We start from the raw sequence: 25,104 nt of genomic DNA on the forward strand, positions 1-25,104 counted from the left end.
AACCTCTGCTAAAATATCACTGAAGGGATTTTTAAAAGACTTAAACCCTACTACCTGATCATCTCAAAAGATGTAGAAAAACTACTAGACAAAGTCTAACATCCTTTCATGAAAAAAAAAACTAAAACTAAAACTAAACAAACTAGGAATAAAAGGGAACTTCCTCAACCTGATAAAGAATATCTACAAAACCCCCACAGTTAACACTATACTTGATGGCAAAAGACAAAATGTGCTTTCCTCCTATCAGTAACAACACAAAGATGTCCAGTTTTGCCAATTTGACTCAACATTGTACTGTAGGTTCTAACCAGCACAATTAGGCAAGAAAAAAAAAAGCATCCAGACTGGAAAGGAAGATCTACTTGCAGATGACATTATCTGGTATAAAAAATCCTAAGAAATCTAAGAAACTATTAGAGCTAATATACTAGTTCAGCAATGTTGCAAGATACAAGATCATTTTTCCTTTTTGGTCAGGGTCTCACTCCCGTTGACCAGGCTGGAGGGCAGTAGTGTGAACATGGCTCACTGCAGCCTCAGCTTCCCAGATTCAGGTGATTCTCCCACCTTAGCCTCCTGAGTAGCTGGGACTACAGGTAAGCACCACCACGCCCAGGTAATTTTTTATATTTTTAGTAGAGATGAGGTGTTGCCATGTTGCCCAGGCTGGCACTATATTTCTATATAGGAGCAATGAACAACTCAAAGGTGAAATAGAGAAAACAGTGCTAATTATAATAATATAAAAATGAAATACTTAAGAACACATTTAACAAAGAAGTGTAAGACTTATACAATGAAAACTATAGAACATTGTTGAAAGAAATTAAAGGCCTAAATAATAGGAAAGACACTTCATGTTCATAGGTTGTTAGACTTAATATTGTTAACATGGCACACTCCACAAACTGACCTACAAATTCAATACAGTCCCTATCAAAATCCCAGCTGGCTTTTTGGAGAGAAATTGACAAGCTGATCCTAAAATTCATAAGGAAATGCAAAAGACCCAGAATAACCAAAACAATCTCAAAAGAGAACAAAGTTGTAGGATTCACATTCCCAATTTCAAAACTTTTTCGAAGCTACAGTAACTAAGACTGTGTGGTACTGGCATAAGGCAGACATAGAAACCAATGAAATAGAATTAAGAGTCTAGAAATAAACCCTTATATTTTATAGCAAATTGATTTTTGACATAAGTGCCTGATATGGTTTGGCTGTGTCCCCACCCAAATCTCATCTTGAATTGCAGCTCCCATAATCCCCACGTGTCATGGAAGGGACCCAGTGGGGTAACTGAATCATGGGGGTGATTACTTCCGTGTTGTTCTTGTGATAGTGAGAGAGTTCTCACAAGATCTGATGGTTTTATAAGGGATTTTCCCCCCTTTTGCTCAGCACTTCTCCTTGCTCCTGCCATGTTAAGGACGTGTTTGCTTCCTCTTCTGCCATGATTGTAAGCTTCCTGAGATCTCCCCAGTCATGCTGAACTGTGAGTCAATTAAACTTCTTTCCTATATAAATTATCCAGTCTCAGGTATGTCTGTATTAGCAGTGTGAGAATGAACTAATACAGTGCCAAAACACTCAATGGGGAAAGAACAGCATTTTTTAAAAAATGGTGCTGGGACAACTGGATACTCATATGTAAAAAAATGATTTTGGACTCCTACCTCAAGCCATATTAAAAATTAACTCAAAATGGATCAAAGACCTAAATGTAGAAGCTAATACTATAAAACTCTTAGAATAAAAAATAGGTACAAAGTTTTGTGAACTTGGTTTAGGTAACCATTTCTTAGATATAACACCTAAAGCATAAATAGCCAAAGAAAAAATAAAGGGACTTCATCAAAATTAAAAACTGTACTACAAAGGACACTATCAAGAAAGTAAAAAGACAACCCACAAGATGGGAGAAAATATTTGCAAATCATATATCTATAAGGGTCTAGTATCCAGAATACGTAAATACTGTTACAATTCAACAGTCCAGATCTGAACTGCCATCTTAACTTCAACCCAATTAAAAAGAGGCAAAAAGGCCGGGCGTGGTGGCTCACGCCTGTAATCTCAGCACTTTGGGAGGCCGAAGCAGGCGGATCACGAGGTCAGGAGATAGAGACCATCCTGGCTAACACGGTGAAACCCCGTCTCTACTGAAAATACAAAAAATTAGGCGGGCGTAGTGGCAGGTGCCTGTAGTCCCAGCTACTCGGGAGGCCGAGGGAGGAGAATGGCGTGAACCCAGGAGGTGGAGCTTGCAGTGAGCCGAGATCGCGCCACTGCACTCTAGCCTGGGCGGCAGAGTGAGACACTGTCTCAAAAAAACAAAACAAAACAAAATTTAAAAAAAGAGGCAAAAGATTTGAGTAGACATTTCTCCAAGAAGACAAACCCTTAGCCAAAAACACATGGAAAGACACTCAACATCATTAATCATTAGGGAAATGCAAAACAAACCCACAATGAGATACTACTTCACATGCACTAGGATGGCTATAACAAAAAAGATAACAACAACAAGTGTTGGAAAAGATACGGAGAAATTAGAACCCTCATACATTGCTGATGGGTAAAATGGAGCAGCTACTTTGAAAAAGTTTGACAATCCTTTAAAAAGTTAAACAGAGTTACCAAATGACCTAGAAATTCCACACTTAGGTATATGCCTAAAAGAAATGAAAAAAGGTGTTCGAACAAAAACTTGTATACAGATGTTCCCAGCAGTATTTTCATAAAATCCAAGTGGTGAAAATAATCCAAAGGTCCATCAGGTGATGAATGAATAAACAAAATGTGATGTACACATACAATCAAAAAATATTATTTAGCCACAATAGGAATAAAGTGCTGAAATACGCTACGACATTGATGAATTTTTTTTTTTTTTTTTTTGAGACAGAGTTTTGTTCTTGTTGCCCAGGCTGGAGTGCAGTGGCACGATCTTGGCTCACTGCAACCTCTGCCTACCGGATTCAAGCAATTCTCCTGCCTCAGCCTCCTGAGTTGCTGAGATTACAGGTGCCCGCCACCATGCCTGGCTAATTTTTTGTATTTTTAGTAGAGATGGGGTTTCACCATGTTGGTCAGGCTGGTCTCGAACTCCTGACCTCAGGTCATCTACCCACCTCAGCCTCCCAAAGTGCTGGGTGAGCCACCGCGCCTGGCAAACATTGATGAATTTTAAAAACATGCTAAGTGAAATAAGCCAGACACAACAGACCCCGTATTGTATAATAATTGTCATTTGTATGCAATATCTAGAATAGGCAAATTCATAGAGACAGAAATTAGAGTAGTGGTTGCCAGGGGTTGTGGGGAAGGTAAAATGGGAGTGACTGCTAATTGGTATGGAGTTTCTTTATGGGGTGATAAAAATGTTCTGCAATTATATCATGGTGGTAGTTACACAACCTCGTGAGTACACGAAAAAATGCCAGGCATTGTGGAGTCACGCATAGTATACTAAAAAATCCCACCTACACAGCAAACTGAGGTAAGAGAATCACTTGAGCCCAGGAGTTCAAGATCAGCCTGGGCAATATATTGAGACTCTGTGTCTTTAAAAAAATTATTTAGGCCCAGCGCAGTGGCTCATGCCTATAATCCCAGCACTTTGGGAGACCGAGGTGGGCAGCCTGCCTGAAGTTGGGCGTTCAAGACCAGCCTGGCCAGCATGGTGAAACCCTGTCTCTATTAAAAATACAAAAATTAGCCAGGTGTGGTGGCGTGTGCCTGTAATTCCAGCTACTCGGGAAGCTAAGGCAGAAGAATTGCTTGAACCCAGGAGGTGGAGGTTGCAGTGAGTTGAGATTGTACCATTGCAGTCCAGCCTGGGCTACACAGCAAGACTCCATCTAAAAAAAAAAAAAAATTATTTAAACCCCACTGAATTGGTATGTTAAGCATATCTCAAAAAAAGAAGACATAGATTTATAAAAATAGAGTTGATGGCAGCAGATATGTTAAAAATTTTGGAAAATGGAAATTAGACACATAACTTATTGTACGAACAGAAAAAAAGCTAAAATTTAAGTGGCTTTACTGAGGAAACAGGACAAAAAACAAGCACACCCTCTTATACATCAGAAAGGCTTAGGAATAGTAGGTATCAGGTACCTCTAAAGCCGTGGGAGTAAGTAAAGGTAAAAACAGAAAATCGGGTTAAAAGTCTACATAAGAAGCAGTTATATTTCTAGATCCTCTTCCCAACCTTGTATAGTAAAGTTACTACTCCTCCTCTACCCAGGTTTAAAATTAAAGGTTTATTCTCTACTGAGAAGTTGAATCAGAAGGATGTTGAACTTGGGAACACCAAGAACAGTTTGAAGACAGAGATGCCCTACTAAAAAGTGGAATATTACATAAAACTCTATATATTGATCTGTAAGACCCTTTCCTAAACAAGTAGCTTCAAAAACTTGAGAAAAGTCTCTATATGAAACACACATTTAAAAACTGGAAAAAAAGAACTCAGGAGAAAAAGAAAATGTAGAAGACGTTCATGTGCAAAAAAAAAAAAAAAAAAAAAAAAAAAACAACAACAATAAAACAACAACAAAAAAGAAACTCTACAATTAATATTCTCAGAAAGGCAAGATAAAATCTTACATTTAGTAATTCAAAATTTTTTTAAATGGAGTAGAAATTTAAATCATCAAATCTACCATAGTAGATGAATTTTTTATGTCAACTTGACTGGGCTAAGGGATGCCCAGAGAGCTGGTAAAACATCATTTCTGGTTGTTTGTGAGAGACTTTCTGGTAGAGACTAGCCTTTGAATGAGTAGACTGAGTAAAGAAGATAAACCTTCAGCAATGTGGGTGGGCACCATCTAACCCAATGAGAGCCCACATAGAACAAAAGGCAGAGGGGAAAGGCAAATTCTCCCTCTCATCTTGCCCTGGGATACCAAGGCTTCTAGTTTTCAGGCTTTCAGACTCTGGAACTTATACCAGCACACTGTTCCTCCTCACCACTACCTTCTCAAGCCTATGAACTCAGAATGAACTACACCACTGGCTTTCCTGATTCTCTACCTTGCAGGCACAAATGGTGGGACTTCTCAGCCTCCATAGTCATGTGAGCCAATTCCCATAATAAATCTATATGGCTGGCCCTTTAACAAAGTGGGACCTGGGTATAGTGGCTCACGCCTGTAACCCCAGCACTTTGGGAGGTCAAAGAGGGAGGAATGCTTGAACCCAGGAGTTCAAGACCAGCCTGGACAATATAGTGAGACTCTATCTCTGTAAAAAGAAAATTAAAAAATCTACATATAACTTTGGACTCCCCCAAAACATAACTATTAATAGCCAATATGTGACTGGAAGCCTTACCAATAACATAAACATTCAATTAGCACATATGTTGTATACGTATTACATACTGTATTCTTAGAATAAAGTAAGCTAGGAAAAAGAAAATGTTATTAAGAAAATTATGGGGCCAGGCATGGTGGCTCATGCCTATAATCCCAACACTGTGGGAGGCCAAGGTGGGAGAATCACTTGAAACCAGGAGTTCAAGAACATCCTGGACAACAAAGCAAGATCTCATCTCTACAATAATAATAATTTAAAATTTAAAAAAAAGAAAATCAAGAAGAAGAGAAAATATATTTACTGCTCATTAAGTGGAAGTAGATCACTCATTATAAAGGTCTTCCTCCTCGTTTTCACTGTGAGTAGGCTGAGGAAGTAGAAATGGAGGGGGTTGATCTTACTGTCTCAAAGGTGGCAAAGAAAATCTGTGTATAAGTAGACCACACAATATAAATCCGTGTTGTTCAAGGGTCAGCTGTATATCTATACAGCTATGTATCTAGGTCTTTACATATCCTATTAGTTCAGTTTTTCTGGGGAACCCTGGCTAATACAATAGATATTTTTGATATTCAACAAAAGGATTGGAAAGGTTAAGATATTCATATAACATGTAACAATCAAAAAAGATAGAAAAGAGAAAAACAAGAAAAATTAGAGCATAAATCTATAAGTCCAATGTCTAAGTAACAATAGTTCCAGAGATAGAACACAGATGAGACAATATTGAACACATAATTCAAGAAAACTTCTCAGAACAGATATACATGAATCTCTACACTGAAAGGATCTCAAGACAATGAAATAAGAACCACACCAATGTATAACATGAAATATCACAAATCAGAATGGCATTAGATCACTCAATAGCAATACAGAAAGCTAAAAGATAGGGGAGAAATACTTTAAAAATTCTAAGGGAAAATTATCTCCAACACAGAATTTTATACCTATCTAAACTATCGATCAAGTGTAAGGGTAGTATAAAGTCATTTTCAGAAACAGAAGATTCCCCCAAATTTTACTTTGCATGCACCCTTTCTCAGAAAGCTACTAGAGGATGCAATCTAATAAAAAGAAGGAGCATGTAAGGAAAAAGGAAGACATAGGCTTTCGGAAATATGCACTATATATAACTTACTTAAGCAAGACAAGTAATACCCATGATAAGGATGAAGGATGAAGTAATACCCATGATAAGGATGAAGGATTTACAGAGCAGCCAGGCCAGACTGGAGCCGGGGGGACCAGTTAGATGAAGGAGTACTTCAGAAAAGTTATCTTGAAGAAAAGAAATTGAAACTGAGAGGATGCTTGATGTGTCCAAACTGACCTTAGGCTATAAAGTCTGCGGATGAATTAAGGACAAGTTCATAGAAAACCATGCACAAAAGGAAAGGGAATTATTAATTGCAGGAAAATGAAAAAAAGTGCAAAAAGGAGAAATGTAATCATAGCATACTATATTTTACATATATATGTTGTATACTATGTGTATATATACATATATACTATGTATACATATATACATATATATAATTTTCATAGTCATAATAAACACTGAATATTGATTTAACCAAAAATTATAATAATTTTTTGGAAGACTAGAAAGAAGGGAAATTGAGTAGTATAAGAGACCTAAATCCTCATCTTCTATAATACAAAGTCATTAAGTAATATCTAAAATGAAAAAATCAAGAAGAGCAATTTAAGCATGTTATTTTAAAATATGCAGCAAAAAAAAATGTTTTTAATGGTGAAAAATTTGAAAATGGCCTCCTCTGAGGAATGAGACTTTGAGGTGAGAAGGTTGTGGTGTAGGGGGTACTGCTTTTTTTTGTTATAATTCTTATAGACCCATTTGATTTTTAAAATTCTGTAGTTAAGAAAAATAAACATGAAAAACTTTAAATCTAGCAATTCTTTGGACTTTCTTCAATGGAAGAAGTGGAATTTTGCACTCTCTGGATTCTCCCTCTTCTTTTTCATTTTTATTTTATTTTATTTTTTCAAGACAGAGTCTCACTGTGTTGCCCAGGCTGGAGTGCAGTGGCGCGATCTTGGCTCACTGTCACCTCTGCCTCCGGAGTTCAAGCGATTCTCCTGCTTCAGCGACCTGGATAGCCGGAATTATAGGCACCTGCCACCACACCCAACCAATTTTTGTATTTTTAGTAGAAATGGGGTTTCACCATGTTGGCCAGGTTGGTCTCGAACTCCTGACCTCAAGTGATCCACCAGCCTCAGCCTCCCAAAGTGCTAGGATTACAGGCATGAGCCACTGCGTCCAGCCGGATCCTCCCTCTTCTTATCCATTATTTGTGACATCATGTTTTCCTAAAAGAGTTTTTCAACTGTTTCTTCTAATTATTATTTTGTAATGCTTTTGTATTTTTTTCTTTTACCAATTTCCATAGTCAACTTTGCTCCTGTTAGCATTCTTAGTTACTTCTTTTTTAAAAATGATTTATGCAGCCTTACTTCACATGCTTTAATGCAGCTCAGATTACTTGTACTTGGCCCTAGCCGAGCTATCTTTCTTCTTTCCCCCCGTAGCTAATACAGACTTTCTTTGCTCTCCTCAAGCCTTTTACTTCTGCTTCCCTAACTCTAAGAAGATAATCTTGATTCTTAATTCAGACAAAGAAGAGGTCATCAGCTAAAGAACACCAACTTCTAGTTCCATTTCTAAGTTTAACCATGTCCTTCACCATCCTTACTTCCTACCTTGTTCTTCAAATACAATTATGCCATGTGAAGCTGTTTTAAGACCACCTTAAGACCTGATTTCTTACTTGGGAATTCTTCCTAATTGAGAAAATTCTTACTTATGAATTGCTTTCAAATATGGTAAAATGTCTGTCAATATTACATGTAATAATGAAAGTTGACATTATATTGTTTTATACACACATAATAAAACATCTACCCACACTTTAGGGCTGATAAATTTTTTTTTTAGGTCTCAAATATTTTCAAAGATCCCATAACAGTTTGTAGGTTAGGCACTACACAAACAGTGCCTTCTGGATAAATATGGTCCTGACTCCCACCTCCAAAATAGCCTTGCACCTCTGCCTTTGATCCTAAATTTCCTCGCACTTCTAAAAATGTTCCATCAAGTATTCATCATCCTTTCCTTCCCTTGGATCTTCCCTCTCTCCCTGTACAATGGTTCCTTTCCCGTCAGCCTAAAAACATACTCAAGTTTCTCCCATCTAAAAACTAAAAACAATAAACTCTCTCTTCCTCCTCTTGCTATCACCCCCTCTCCTCCTTTCCCTAATTGGTCAAACTTCTTGAAACGAATTTAGCCTATTCTCAACGCCTTCACCCTCCCATTTACTCTTCAATCCAGCAAAATCAGGCATCTTGCCACACTACTCCATGGAAGCCTACCTTAATGCCACTAACAACCTGTTTTGCAGCCCTTATCTTTTTTGACCTCTCTGAGGCATCTGGTATCATTGAACACTTCCTCCATCTTGAAACTCTCCACCCCCACATCCCTAGTGTCTGTGGCACTGCCTTTTTCTTACTCTCCTCCTAAATTTCTTACCAATCACTTTCCAGTCTAGGAGGATAAATATCTTTCTTTATTGTAAAACTAGCTCTCCCGGAAACAAGATTTTGGTTTCTACAATGGGTCTCTAACTCGTAATAGAAAAAAAAATTATTTAGCAGCAAAGTTACCTCCAACGCCCAGCAACAAACCAATTATAAAGAACTGAAAATTCTAAAATTACATATTCTAAGGTGAACGACTAACTAGAGTATAGAAAGGAACTATTCTGATTATTGGAAATGTTTACAAAGGACAGGAAGTGACACAGAGAAATGACACGCCACATAAAGTTAAGAAAGAAAATAATAACCATTGTAAAAAGGGAACAACTAAGCTCAGAGACAGGGACCAGGGATAAAGTAACTTTGTACTAGGGCCGGGCGCGTTGGCTCAAGCCTGTAATCCCAGCACTTTGGGAGGCCAAAGTGGGCGGATCACAGGTCAGGAGATCGAGATCATCCTGGCTAACACAGTGAAACCCCGTCTCTACTAAAAAAATACAAAAAATTAGCCGGGCGTGGTGGCGGGCGCCTGCAGTCCCAGCTACTCCGGAGGCTGAGGCAGGAGAATGGCGTAAACCCGGGGGGCGGAGCTTGCAGTGAGCCGACATTGGGCCACTACACTCCAGCCTGGGTGACAGAGTGAAACACTGTCTCAAAAAAAAAAAAAAAAACATTAACAACTTTGTACTTCAAGAGGCAGAGAAAAACCAAATACTGACCAGCACATCTGTGCTTCACCTGTGAATAAGAGCAAGCCGCTACTAACAATACAACTTCCCTTGAGTAGGGGAGATGTCTCCACCGCATATACTAGGTATGACAGCTTCCTGTTTGTGTCCCGCCAAAAATATGCTGCCATTCTTTTTGCACACGATTGTCCATTAGACTCAAATTCCCTGCCTCATTGGCAGTTAGCAGGGACCTTATTAAGTTCTCACCTATGAAATATGAGCACAAGTGATGTTTGCATGTTCGGCTTCACTTGCCTAGAAGGTCCTTGCCCTGGATTCACTGCTTCCCCTTTTGCTGGCTAGAAATGGCTACAGTTGAGGCAGCCTTGGAAACCATGTGTTTCATTGACTGCTCTGCTAGCTGAAATCCAATGATGACTTCCTAAAGCAGACCCTGCCTTTCACATCCTGGATTTGAATTAAATAAGAAAGAAAGAAAGTGCTTTCTTGTATGAGCTATTGCATTGGGAGGGTGGGGGAGTTAAGTGGTGGAGTTTTTTGTTTTGTTTTGTTTTTATAACACCAGCTCAGCCCTCACCCTAATACCCTGAGAGATTAGGAGCACCAAACCACCTGAAGTACCAAACCTCAGTAGACCTCAACAGCTTACTGACTCAGTAGGAAACATTAGTCTGGAGAGAAGGGAATGGTAAGTACTGGTGGGGGAGCAGGGAGATGTCTTCTTATTAATTAATAGCTATAAATTAGAATTTAACTAACACTGAATGGTACCTAAACCACTTAATTTCAAATTAGAAGAATTAGAATCAAATCATAACTTCACTAACTGCTGTCTATATAAATGGAAAATTTACCTAAGTTCTTTGAGCCCCCATTTCTTCTCATGCATAATAAAAATAACATTCATCCTCATGGGTAAATGTTATAACATATTTCTAGCACAATATAATAAATTAGGTCTAAAATAATGACACTACCTCACCAAGAAAATGTTAAATTATCTTCTATATACTAAAACAATCTGGCAGGGTATGGTGGCTCATGCCTGTAATCTCAGCACCATGGGAGGCCAAGGTGGGTGGATCACTTGAGCCCAGGAGTTGGAGACCAGCCTGGGCAACATAGTAAACAAAGAATTTAAAAATTAGCTAGGCAAGGTGGCACACACCTATAGTCCGAGCTATCTGGGAGGCTGAGGTGGGAGGATCACCTGAGCTCAGGAGGTCGAGGCTACAGTGAGCCGTGATCATGCCACTGCACTCCAGCCTAGACGACAGAGTGAGACCTTATCTCAAAAAAAAAAAAAAAAAAAAAAAAAGACTCTAAGGAATATATCATATATTCTGTAGAATTTTCTACTGAATTTAAGTTCTGACACTTAAATTGTTATTGAACTGAATGGGAAAGAAGGCCCTTAGAAATTACAAAACCTGAAAGAAAGTGGCTAACAATACTGGCTTTAGAGTCACATAAACTTCATTCAAACTTCAGCTCCAGACATACTAGCTCAGTGACCTTGGACAAGTTATATAACTTAAATGCCAGTTTCCTCAAAGAAAAGTGGGATCAACCTAATGTCTACCTGCTGTGAGAACTGAACGAGACTGCTGTCTCCTTCAGTCCTCCTGAATATGAGAATGACTCTAGATGGCATATGAAGAACACCTATTTGAAAACAGTTTCCGGGCCAGGCGTGGTGGCTCACGCCTGTAATCCCAGCACTTTGGGAGGCCGAGGTGGGTGGATCATGAGGTCAGGAGTTCAAGACCAGCCAGGCCAAGAGACCAGCCTGGCCAATATGGTGAAACCCCATCTCTACTAAAAATACAAAAATTAGCCAGCTGTGATGGTGGGGACCTGTAATCCCAGCTACTCTGGAGGCTGAGGCAGAAGAACTGCTTGAACCCGGAAGGCGGAGGTTGCAGTGAGCGGAGATCACGCCATTGCACTCCAGCCTGGGCAACAAAGCAAGACTTCAACTCAAAAAAAAAAAAAAAAGAAAGAAAGAAAACAGTTTCCACTTAAGACAGTATTTAGGCAGCTGTACTACTTAAAAGTTGAAATATTATCTCTGTATTAAAAAATATATATATGAGACATAATCCCTGCCTAAGGAATTAGAATTTAAAAGAAAAAGTCTTTAGGCCGGGCACGGTGGCTCACGCCTGTAATCCCAGCACTTTGGGAGGCCAAGGCGGGCAGATCACGGCAGATCACGAGGTCATGAGATCAAGACCAACCTGGCTAACACGGTGAAACCCCGTCTCTACTAAAAATACAAAAAAATCAGCGGGGCAAGGTGTAGTCCCAGTTACTCGGGAGGCTGAGGCAGGAGAATGATGTGAACTCGGGAGGTGGAGCTTGCAGTGAGCCGAGATCGCGCCACTGCACTCCAGCCTGGGCAACAGAGCGAGACTCCATCTTAAAAAAAAAAAAAAAAAAAAAAGGAAAAGTCTTTCCCCTTTTTGTGTCACCTAATAGCAAATGAAATCTGGGAAATGAAGTTACCCAAATACTACTAACTGTAATTGAAAACAAAAGATTAAATTCTGAACAACCAAAGCTGTTTTTAATTACTTGGCTAAGTTTGAGAACTTTCCAGTTGAAGAGCCTGATGTCAGGTCCTTCAATAATAGCTATTTTCGGGCCGGGCACGATGGCTTATGCTTGTAATCCCAGCATTTGGGGAGGCTGAGGCAGGTGGATCACGTGAGATCAGGAGTTTGAGACCAGCCTGGCTAACATGGCGAAATCCCCATCTCTACTAAAAATACAAAAATTAGCCAGGCATGGTGGCAAGCACCTGTAATTCCAGCTACTCAGGAGGCTGAGGCATGAGAATTGCATGAACGCAGGAGGCAGAGGTTGCAGTGAGCTGAGATTGCGCCATTGCACTCCAGCCTGGGTGATGGAGCAAAACTCTGTCTCAAAAAAAAAAAAAAATTATTTTATCTTACCATCCCAGGAAAGATAAGAAAAAATTTATAATGTGAGACAAATTCAACCACTTCTTTTCCTTCTAAGTGTGTTTCTCATTTAGAAATATGATATCAAAAATAAATATTTACTGGAAGAACAAAGGTCAAAACAGTCCCTATGTTCAGGCATAGTAATGAAGATTAGCAAGACTCCAAAGGCTATTTGTAAATATAACCTTGAAAAGAAGAAAGGCAAGGCTGTTCTCCCTGAAGATTTAACCTATCTTTTGCCTGTACATTCACGATTCTTTACCACGCCAACCCTTGAAGGGAAGGCAAAGACTGCACACGCGAGACTTTAGAAGACAATCGTGTTTCTAAACAGCAGGTCTGGTGGTTTACAGACGATCAAGAAAGACAATCAATTTTAGGTTTCATTAAATAGTTTACTCTTAAGATACAGACATATATTAATTAATTCATCCTCTCAACCCTCTGTGAGGTAGCTTTTATCAACTCCATTTGTTGGGGAAATTTAATCAAGGAGAATAATAACAGTGTTTTCTATTTACAAAATACCTTCCCTATAAAGAACTCCACAAGTTTGTCTTTTCAATCATCTTTCATTCCTGTGAGGTAGGTGGCAATATTACCTTTTCCACTTTTATAGGTGAAATGCTGTGGCTCAAGGGGCTTAATGACTTCACATGATAGCCTGTATTTTATCCACTAACTAGAATGTACTGCTTGAGATTAACACTAGACCATGGACTCAAGGCTTAACTGCACATAACTGACATGTGGAGCTTCTAGTTTCCTCTATAGCCATCTTTCAATGCATCGCATTCCAAAAAGGACTGGAGTCATGCTTGCTGTTTAAGCTCATGTGTTCACTGTTTATGAAGTTTATTGTTATCATTTCTCTAAATTGGACTACTTAAGTTTCATATAGGTGCCCAAGGGCTAAATTATGTTTTGTTTACTGTCTGTGCACTAGCATTGTAAATGATGTCATGAGGAATGTACAAAACTCTTAGACAAAGCAGCAGGGCCAGTAAAAGCAGCTCACTTGGGGAAGAGTACATTTCTTCTTTCCTTTTTTTTTTTTTTTTAAAGTAGCCATCACACAAAAAGATGACTCATTAAGCCCAAAAGAGGGGACAATGCCATGTAAGCGCTTCTTATGCAGCCTTTCACAAAGAGACCTGAGTGGCAGCATAAGGCATCCTCTTCTGTCCATTTTCCTCCAGGCAGAATGTGCATTTGTGTGGCTACATACACAATTATAATCTCCTCTGAAAGGCAATTCCTTCCATATGACAGGCTGAACAGTGGCCTGAGTGCTAGATTCATGTTGCCCAAGCAGTTAACATGCTGAAATACCAGACACATTTAATCTCTCCTTTCTGGAAAACTAAGATGGGACAGAAGAGGCAAAGCTGGAAAGAACTCCACACAGAGAGAAAGGAGGCCAGCCCAAGCGCCCAAACTCACTTTCTCATGGGCTGAACTTCTTTGTGTGTTGCCTACTTATGTGTCAATTTGCAGGACTTTGGGGCATGAGAACCATAGAGCCGACCAGTTCTGGCAGCCTCTCCATTTGACAAGCAAAGCCGAAGACATGTGGCCTTTCATATATCTTACATTCAAAAGTGATATTGTTTCAAACATGCCTATTTTAAAATATAGAATTTTCCCATTTAGAACAGGTCTTTGTAAGTTGGCCACAGGAGGAGTTCTGCCACATTAATTTAAAGGAAGGGAAAAAAAGTGGCAATGGGCCCTAATGCAGCTCTATCCCTACCAGATGCCTCTGTTTACTTTGGGCCAGTGGGACTGCCCCAGGTGAGAGAAGTCTGAATTTAAAAAACACCTGATATGAAGTCGTGGGGCACAAGCAGATTTCTGTCTGAGATTACAGAAACTGAAGTTTGTGTTTTATCACAATTACCTGTAATCTCAGGGCTAGATAATAGTATTAAGGAGACCTTGAGTTACACAATAGGACAGCTAGAAAAAAGGCTCTTACTTTCTCCAAAGAACAGTACTTTAAAAGCTAATTGAATGAAGAAAAAGAACAGGCTCTGAAAGTGCCGTCTCAAACAATATTTACTTTTACTAGGTTCCTGCTAATCAAACAAAACTTAGTCAAAAGCTTTCCATGAAAAAAATACATTTGATGATTTCAGCAGTAATTGCTTTGTTTAAAGAAAGGTGCTTAAGAAAAAACATAGCTAGTGGGATCAGTAATTTGGTAAGTTCAGATGTGTTTGGGAAAATCCCTTCTCTCTTTGATAAATCATTAAAATTCTGCTCAGATAAATGTGTTTTGACTTGAAATTCCAATCATAGAATGAGCTATTTCCTAAGGCCCCTAGGGAAGTAGTGTAAGGGTGATCCCAGCACAGAAAGAGGACCCAGGGATTAGTTTACAAGGGTAATTCCAGTCTTAATCAAAGCATATCACTCTGTCCAACTAAAGGACAGGATCTCATTGAGATGCTCCAAAATTGTAGAAAATCTTCCTTTTTAAAATACTGCTTTTACAAAATGGATTAAATTTTAGTGTTATGTAACCCAAACACAGAAACTATGGTATCAACCAAGAAATTAACCTTAGGTATAATCAGAATTAAAACCGAAAAGATCCACAGCAGATTTAATCAGTCATCCTTTTTCATTCATGGAAGGAGGGAAAAGCATAGTTTCTCTCACATGTTAGGAATTCAGTAACTATTTGTTGAACTGGATTCCTTTCTCCCATTTATTTTAAAGTTTATTCTGTTACTTAAAGTACACCATTCATTCAACAATTGAGCACTTCACTTGGGCCAAGCATTGTGCTAGATTTTAGAGAGAAAAAGCCTGCCCTCATGGCTCACATTCTAATAAGAAACAGACAGCCGGGCGCCGTGGCTCACGCCTGTAATCCTACCACTTTGGGAGGCCGAGGCAGGTGGATTGCTTGAGCTCAGGAGTTCAAGACCAGCCTGGGCAACATGCTGAAACCCTGTCTCTACTAAAATACAAAAAATTAGCCAGGCATGATGGCACACGCCTGTAATCCCAGCTACTAGGGAGGCTGAGACAGGAGAATTGCTTGAACCTGGGAGGTGGAGGTTGCAGTGAGCCGAGATCGTGCCATTGCACCCCAGCCTGGGTGACAGAGCGAGACTCCGTCTCAAAAAAAAAAAAAAAAAAAAAGAAACAGATAATAACCAAGTGTACAAGTAGATAAACAAGTGCTATGAAGGACATAAATAGGATGATGAACCAGAAATAGGATAATGGATCATGTCTCTTCTGCTCTACTATTATTTTTAAAACTTCAATTTATCTACTCAGCCTCCTAGAATTATTCATTTAGCATATATTGCATTTGTGCAAATAAAAGTGATCCCCAACTTCTGAATAGCATTTGGAATAAAGATTTTAACATTACTTGAATATAATTATAATAAACAAAGTCAAAAATTTTAAAGCTATCTTAAAACCCCAAAATAACATTGAAATCTCTCTGCAATTTACTTTGGAGAAATGGGGGTAGGCAAGGGTTGGGAACAACATGCCTTAGAACTTACTTGCTTTTTTCCCCCAACAAAAAGATATTTATTTATTATATGTACTAAATAGGTTACAGAATCTTTGGAAAAGGAAAATAATCTAGATTGACCTTCCAGGAACAACTCCCAAAAGGCCCATTCCAGAACTAGGCTACCAAGGGAACTGCTGTCCCTTTGATGACTGAAAAGCTGCTGACCAAACTGGTAAAAGGCCAAGATAGCTGCTGGCTCTAGAACCAGATAGCTCACATACTCTCTACTTATTACACTGTCCTTTTATGTTATGGCAATTTATGAATATGTCCCATCTACTGTGTAAGTTTCCTGTGGGGAGGGATGCTTTATATTCATATATTCATGCCTGGCTTTATATAGAGAAGGTATTCAGGGAGGAAGAAAAGGAAGGAGAAGGGTAGGGGGAGGAAAAAGGAAAGAAAGAGGTGACTTCGTGAATATGTTCACAATTATTTTATGTATTTATTTATTATCATTTTGAGACAGATTCTTGCTCTGTCGCCCAGGCTGGAGTACACTGGCGTGATCTCGGCTCACTGCAACCTCTGCCCCCCGGGTTCACGCGATTCTCTTGCCTCAGCCTCCCAAGTAGCTGGGACTCCAGGTGCGCACCAGCTATTGAGCCCAGCTATTTTTCATATTTTTAGTAGAGACAGGGTTTTGCCATGTTGGCCAAGCTGGTCTCAAACTCCTGACCTCAAGTGATCCGCCCACCTCGGCCTCCCAAAATGCTGGGATTACAGGCATGAGCTATCGCACCTGGCCCATAATCATTTCAAAGTGACCAGTTTTATGTATTATAAACCTAGTTTCCAAAGATTTAGGGAGTCAGTGTAACACCTATTTTATTTCATTTCCTTTCTGCAGCAACCAAACACTTTAAGGCCCTAAGAGAATTTCTGCTAACTTACTGTAAACAGCAATATTTCCTAGCATAGAATTGGGTTTGGAAGGCTCACTAGTTATATTCAAATAAAAATAAGTTTATCAGGATTCATTCACAATCAAAAAATAAAATGTGTCTGGCAGTCAGACAAGTAAATATCACATGCTTTGGTATCAGCAAATACAAAAAAAGTTAAGATTAGCAACACTTATCTTCCACATAGAAGGGGTCCTATGTCAGAACCTTTGCCAAGGCCTAAAGAAATTGTGTTAATCTCATGGCTGGAAGAGACTATATCAGTAACTGTTAGACGTTGTCTTAGCTCAGATACTGTGAGAAGCAGACACCAAAACAGGATCAGACATGTGAGAGATGTACTGGGGGAAACACCCATGATAGAAAATGGGAAGGAAGCCGGAGGAGTCTAGGAGAGCTAAGAGATCAAATGCAGGTGTGACCCTAGTAAAGGAGGGAGAGGGGAGAATGAGGAATTTAGCAGTGTGCAGTGAGTCTTTAAGCCAAAGTCACCCACCAGAGGAGTAAAACATCTCATAGAAGTGGGTCTGTCCTGCCCAGTCATTGACTAGGAGCAGTCTGTGGAAGGTGTGACCTCAGTGTGAACAAGGTGTTAGATTCAGAGCTGGGGTCAGGAGTCAATTACCCTTCCCTCCCCATGGTAGGAGATCTGAGAGGCACGCATTCGTGATTGCCACCAGATGTTTACATATTTGCACAAAAATACGGTAATAACACTAGCAGTTAATATTTATTGAGCACCTACACAGGTGCTCTAACAGGATAAATGCTTTCATATATGAGGTAAGAACAATTTTTTTTTTTTTTTTTTTTTTTTCAGACGGAGTCTCACTCTGTCACCCAGGCTACAGTGCAGTGGTGAGATCTCAGCTCACTGCAGCCTCCTCCTCCTGGGTTCAAGCAATTCTCATGTCTCAGCCTCCTGAGTAGCTGGGACTACAGGCACACACCCCCAACGCCCTGTTAATTTTTGCATTTTTAGTAGAGACGGGGTTTCACCATTTTGACTAGGCTGGTCTTGAACTCCTGACCTCAGGTGACCCACCCGCCTCGGCCTCCCAAAGTGCTGGGATTATAGGCATGAGCCACTGTGCCTGGCCTTTTTTAAATTTTTTGAGAAAGGGTCTCACTTTGTCACCAAGGCTGGAGTGCAGTGGCAAGAAAACAGCTCATTGCAGCCTTGACCTCCAGGCTCAAGGCATCCTCCTACCTCCGCCTCCTGAGTAACTAGGACTACAGGTGCATGCTGTCACACCCAGCTAATTTTTTTTTTTTTTAATTTTTAGTAGAGACAAAGTCTCACTATGTCCCGTAGGTCTCAAACTCCTGGGCTCAAGCAATCCTCCCTCCTCGGCCTCCCACAGTGCTGGGAATATAGGCGTGAGCCACCACGACAGTACTATTATTACCCACATTTTGAAGATGTGGAAACTAAGGCACAGAAAGGTTAAGTAATTTCTTCTAGGTCATACAGCTACCCAAAGTACAAAGATGATTGTCAATAAAATTCTCCCAAATGGTAGAAGTTATCTTCCTCATTGCCTGCCTCTGAGAGATGAGTCCAGTGGCAAGAAGAAATTGGAATTTTACCATTCTCTGATCCATCCTCATTCCTCGGATGCCTCCTCATGGCAGAAATGTTAAATGAAGACACTGGAATCACTTGACCTTACTCCAGGATCCACATATAGGTCTACACAATAGTTGGAGCCTCACTTTGGGAGTTGCTCAAAGTATTTATAGCATAGAGTTTAACCATGTGGACTTGAATTAGACTGCTGGGTTAGAATTCTAGATCCACCACTTACTGACTTGTTATTTGGTATCTTTGTGTGTCATTTCCTCATCTGCCAAATGGAGATAACAACTGAAATTATCTTCATATGCATCAATATATGTAAAGCATTTAAAATGGTACCTGGTACAGAGTAAGTTCTTAATAAGTCTGGTTGCTTTTGTTAGCTACTCATGTTTGGGGTACCCTAAGGTCAGATTATTCATATTCCATTTCACATATACGTATGAATTAAGTGTGGGAGAGTATACAGTGATAGAAGGTAGATAATGATAAAAGGTAGACAATGACAGAAGGTCGACAATGATAAGTAAAATACAATTCTTGTTCCCAAGAAACTTATTTGCAAGAGCCCTATCCTTAATAAGGAAGCAAGAATTACTGTCCTTTGAACCAATAGGGTTTTTTGGTTTGTTTTTATCTTTTTAGTGAAGAGGAGAAAACACAAGCTGTGGAATCTGACAAACCTGGGTTTGAACCCCTGCTTTACTAGGCATCATTGCCTGTGTGACCTTGTGCAAATCAATTAGCCTTTCTAAGCCTCAGCTTCCTTCTTTATAGAATGACAAGATGATATTAATAACTACTAATTGGGACTAGTAAGAGTACTCACTTCATATGGTAGTTGTGAAAATTAAATGAGACAAACCACAGTGCCAGGCATATAGGAAGAGTTCAAAAACTATAGCTTAAAAAAAACTACCCAATTTATTGTAATTCTTCTAAATGTCTAGTCCCCAAAGGAGAAAGGCCATCTTTGATTTCTAGAGTTATCTATTATGCTAACCCACTATCAGCCGTAGTGAGAATAAGCAGGTTCCATGGAAAAAAAGAGGCAACTTGGAGCGTGAGTGAAAGCATGCACCTTACCAAATTAGGTGGAGTGAAAAACTCAGGTCGCATGTAGGTGGTAGGTTTGGCAAACCTGGGACCAGAACAGGCTGCCCTTTGGCTCTAGAGAGCTAGCCACACCCAACCAGATACACAGACACACCTCCAGCCTCTGGCAGAAGCTTCCACTAAGTAGGTTTCATAAGGCTGGAAATCTTCTGCGGGTCCTACACAAAGGGTCTATACTTATTTCATCTCCTTACCAGACTCTCCTTTCTCTCTTCAGGCCTGGGCATTAACACAATTTTTATCACTACATTCTGATGACTGCAGACATGAACATAATTAAGCTATTCTTTAGTGATGATCTTAAGATCTTAAGCCATGCAAGGCCATGATTACAGGTTCCTAATCTACAAAGTCAGTGGGGAAAGGATCAGTTTACCCAACATGATAAAAGATTGATTTCTTCACTAATAGTCAGAAAGGTAAATATAATCCCTAGCTAGCAGGGAGAAAGGGATATCTCTAGATATTCATTGGATAGGTATCCCTGTAATTACACCATAATCCTAAAGAGAGGTCTCCAGATACACTAACCAAGGGGAACTCAACTTTAGCTTTTGGGTTTCACTGAATGCCTAGGGCTTTCCAGTCTGCAGTTTTGTTTCTCTGTAAGTATAGCCTTCTTTAGGCCTACACATGCAAGTAACTTTATAATTTATAAAACAAAAACAAATTGAAAAACCACAGGTATTTAAAATTTTAAATCAGGAAATATTTTATTAATCTATTAATCTATTCTCTAGGGAGTGGTTTTAAGCGGTCATTAGATTGAGGGTGAATAGATTGGCCGGGCACGGTGGCTCACGCCTGTAATCCCAGCGCTTTGGGAGGCCGAGGTGGGTGGATAACCTGAGGTCAGGAGTTCAAGACCAGCCTGGCAAATCTGGTAAAACTCTGTCTCTACTAAAAATATAAAAATTAGCTGGGCATGGTGGCAGGCACCTGTAATCCCAGCTACTTGGGAGGCTGAGGCATGAGAATCACTTGAACCCTGGAGGCAGAGGTTGCAGTGAGCTGAGATCATGCCATTGCACTCCAGCCTAGGTGACAGAGCGAGACTCTGTCTCGAAAAAAAAGATTGAGGGTGAAGAGGTCAAAGCAGCATGCTTCTAAGACAGACCAAATTGTAATAGGCAGGGATAGTTCTCAACTAAAGACAAACGCATTTCAGCAGAGTGATATGGTTTGATGAACCAGGAGAAGCCAGTGAGTGGTGTGACCATGCTGAGGGCAGTATGAATGTCTAGTCAGTGGTTAGGACAAGGAATTAAGACACTTAAATATGAAACAAAGCATGAAGAAGCATTTGTATAGGATTCAAGTATTAGGTGGTTGGTTGGACTTCACAAACATTGAAGCTTCTTCAACCAACCTGAGACTCTGATTCTGTTTGTAGATTCATTCTCAACACTACCACTGAATTGATCTTCCTGAAAAAGCCATTTATGAAGAGACCACCAACTTTTATTCACCAAAGCACCAATATGCCAAATATGCCAAGCCTTTGGGACATAAAATTCAAACAGCAAACACCCAAGGAATTGAACAATGAACTAGGCTTTTCAAATATTTCATATATTCATTGAGTACTGGGTAAATAAAATACATAAAATCTTTGGAAAAAGTCTAGGCATGGCTTGACATTGATATTGTTATTCATTAAATAAAAAATTATCTGTGATATCAGTATCCCCTTTTAGCTGATTAATGGATGTGGTCACTGTCTTAAGCTCTCTCTATGTGTGTGTGCATATATATATAATATATATATGTTCATGTATATTTGTGTGTATATATAGCTTTCAAAGACTAACAGCCCTTAAACTTGGTAAAAAGACACTTGACTTCATTTAAAAATACACATTAAATCTACTCTGAGACTATTTGTCACTTAGATTGAAAAAAATCCAAGTTTGATGTATTTTGTCGTCAGGACAGTGGGGAAACAGGCATTCTCTTTCATTGCTGGTGGCAAAATGGTATAACACTTATGAAGGGCAATCTGGCAATATCTATCAATACTTCAATGCATATGCCCTTGATCCACCAATTCCACTTTGTGGAACTTATTCTTGCCTGGCCTAAAAAATATTTTGAATCAAGTTTCCATATTACCAACCTTAAAAAATATTTTTAAATTAATTTTTAAAATAAATTAGACAAAATTTAAAACAGAGTTGTTTTTCATTTAAAAAGATGTTGGTCGGGGGCAGTGGCTCACCCCTGTAATCCCAGCAGTTTGGAAGGCCGAAGTGGGTGGATCGCCTGAGGTCAGGAGTTCAAGACCAGCCTGACCAACATGGAGAAACCCGTCACTACTAAAAATATAAAATGAGCCGGGCGTGGTGGCACATGCCTGTAATCCCACGTACTAGGTAGGCTGAGGCAGGAGAATCACTTGAACCTGGGAGGCGGAGGTTGCAGTGAGCCCAGATCGCGTCATTGCACTCTAGTCTAGGCAACAAGAGTGAAACTCCATCTCCAAAAAAAAAAAAAAAAGAGAGATGTAAGCCAGGTGCAGTGCCTCACACCTGTAATCTCAGCACCTTGGAAGGCCACAATAAGAGGCTTGCTTGAGCCCTGGAGTTCAAGACCAACCTGGACAACATAGTGAGACTCTTTCTCTACAAAAAATTAAAAAATTAACCAGGGATAGTGGCATGTGCCTGTAGTCCTAGCTTCTTGGGAGGCTGAGGTAGGAAGATCACTTGAGACTGGAGGTCGAGGCTGCAGTGAGCCGTGATAGTGCCACTGCACTCCAGCCTGAGTGACAGTGCAAGACACTGTCTCAAAAGAAAAAAAAGAAGAAGAAAAAAAAGATGTGCATGGTACATCTATACAATGGAATTATTATTCAGCAATAAAAAGAAATGAGCTATCATGCCACAGAAAGACATGGAGGAAACTTAAATGCTTACTGCTAAGTTAAGCCCATCTGAAAAATTTACACACTGTATGACTCCAACTACATGATATTCTGGAAAAGGCAAAACTTTAGAGACAATAAGATCAGTGGTTGGCAAGGGCTGCAGGGGGAGGGAGAAGGATCAACAGGTGGAGCACAGAGGATTTTTTAGGACAGTGAAACTATTCTGTATAATGGAATGGTGAATACATGACATTACGCATTTATCAAAACCCACAGAACTGAACGACACAAAGAAGTAACCCTAATTATTATATATTATATGCAATAATAATACGTCCATATTAGTTTATCCAGTGTAACAAATGTACCACACTAATGCAAGACATAAATAATAGGGGAAACTGTGAGTGAGGGAGACCCAAGATATATGGGAACTCGCTGTACTATCTGCTCAATTTTCTGTAAACTTAAAACTTCTCGCATGTGCGGTGGCTCACTCCTGTAATCCTAGCACTTTGGGAGGCCTGAGGCGGGCGGATCACGAGGTCAGGAGATTGAGACCATCCTGGCTAACCCCGTGAAACCCCATCTCTACTAAACACACAAAAAATTAGCGGGGCGAGGTGGCGGGCGCCTGTAGTCCCAGCTACTTGGGAGGCTGAGGCAGGAGAATGGCGTGAACCCCGGAGGCGGAGCTTGCAGTGGGCCGAGATCGCACCACTGCACGCCAGCCTGGGTGACAGAGTCAGACTCCTCAAAAAAAAAAAAAGTGTATTGTGTGCATATGTGTGTGTGTACATATCCATGCGTATGTGTGCTTTTTTTCATTCATTAAATGCCTTACACACTAAAGATGCTCAAGAAAGTACTACATATACAGTCTTAGCTCAAGAGCTAAGTCAATATCTCAAGTTCTGTTGGAGTGGGCAAATCCGGTTCTGATCCTAGTGCTACCATTTTCTAGTTGTGTGGCCTAACTTACATAAGTTATCTCTTCAGCCCCAGTTTCTCCACCTGCAAAACTGGAAGAAAACATGGTAATTCCTCCTAGGGCAGTTGAGAAATTCAAATGAAGAATAATGCATGTAAAATGCTTAGCACAGTGCCTAATGAAAAGGAAAAGCTCGAAATGTTCGCTGTCGCCGCAATGGTTAAGACAGTTACTCACGGAATGACTGATCTGGCACTTGAGGTTCCAAGGTTATTCTTATTCCACTAACAGCAGGTCAATAATACCCGAACAGGGCCCCAAATCCTCAACTCCAACCTGACCCACTTTGAACACAATCCACATTGCCTGAGTTCCAGCCCCTATACTTCAAACAATTCTTTACTTCCCAGGTGCTTTTCTCCTTCCTACTCGGCCTTACAGGTTCAGGCCCTAGAACCCCCGCCTCTCCGCCCCTCCCCACACCACCCGGACCCGATCCCACTCAGACCCGGCCCCCGCCCCCGCCTCCTCCCAGACCCCGGCCTAATTCGTCTGCACGTCTTTCCCTCCCCAAAGTTGAAGGGGGGTTCCTACCCAGATACTCGTAGTCCGGTAGGGCTAGGCGCTCCGGACTCAGCATCCTTTGACCGGGGTGGCTTCAAAGCTCCAGCTCTCAGACTTCCGGAACCCAGGTTGCAGTCTCTCTCCGTTGCCATGGCACCCACGCGGCGGAAAGGGGACGGGAGCTGGAGGAGGTGTCACACAAACAGTCTCCGTGTCTCCAAGTGGAGCTGGCCACTCAAGTTCCGGGGGCAGTCGCTTCACGACGGTCTAGGTTTCTTTGGACTCCCATTGTTGAAGATTTGGTTTTAGAGGAATCTGAGATGAAGAATTCTTTTGAATCCATTGTTTCCCGGTGTCGAATAATTACTGTCAGCCGCCCATATACGCAGGTTCTGAATTTCATAAGTATCCCTGCTTTTATACACTGTTTATCCTAACTCAATAATAGCCCCCGCCCTTTGGCCCCCATAAACACTTAGTATCCCATTACCTATTTTTATCTCTTTGGTATTTACTATCTTAAATTGCTACAAAGTGCTGAGGTATCTTTATACCCTGGCTGCTTCTAGAAGTCAGAGATGTGTCTTTTCTGCCTACGATAGCTGGACACACAAAAGGTGCTCATTAACGCCTCTGAGATAATTGCCATTTCTTCTCAATTCTCACTCCCTTGCCCAGACTGGATTGCAGTGGCATGATCTCGGTTCATTGCAACCAGCACCTCCCGGGTTCAAATGGTTCTCCTGCCTCAGCCTCCCGAGTAGCTGGGATTACAGGCACACGCCACTACGCCTGGCTAATTTTTTGTATTTTTAGTAGAGTTTCACCATGTTGGCCAGGCTGGTCTCGAACTCTCGACCTCAGGTGATCCGCCCGCCTCAGGCCTCCCAAAGTGCTGGGATTACAGGTGTGAGGCACTGCGGCCCGGCCTCAATTCCTTTTTATCTTTGGTTCTTCTTTCTATTCCTAGCCCTTACTATTTGGTACCCTTCCCAGATGTCTTTCCTTTTTCCTACTAAGACATTTCTCTTCTTGAG

At 40.4% G+C, this 25,104-nt stretch overlaps 1 protein-coding gene across 10 annotated transcripts in view; it reads right to left on the bottom strand.

The window, feature by feature from the left end:
• CSTPP1 (centriolar satellite-associated tubulin polyglutamylase complex regulator 1) overlaps positions 1-24,237 on the bottom strand; it is a 226,441-nt gene extending 202,204 nt beyond the window's left edge. For 5 of the 10 annotated variants that reach the window (XM_007999816.3, XM_007999806.3, XM_037999405.2 and 2 more), the window contains exon 1: positions 24,098-24,236. In XM_007999816.3, the coding sequence (XP_007998007.2) occupies positions 24,098-24,143 (46 nt within the window). In that variant the 5' untranslated portion in view covers positions 24,144-24,236. Of the gene's footprint in view, positions 1-24,097 lie in introns of all 10 variants that reach the window. The other 5 variants (XM_007999826.3, XM_007999808.3, XM_073016682.1 and 2 more) reach the window with 3 other exon arrangements.
• Positions 24,238-25,104: the final 867 nt, after the last annotated feature.

The sequence above is a fragment of the Chlorocebus sabaeus genome, chromosome 1, assembly GCF_047675955.1.
Source record: "Chlorocebus sabaeus isolate Y175 chromosome 1, mChlSab1.0.hap1, whole genome shotgun sequence".
Classification (NCBI taxonomy): domain Eukaryota; kingdom Metazoa; phylum Chordata; class Mammalia; order Primates; family Cercopithecidae; genus Chlorocebus; species Chlorocebus sabaeus.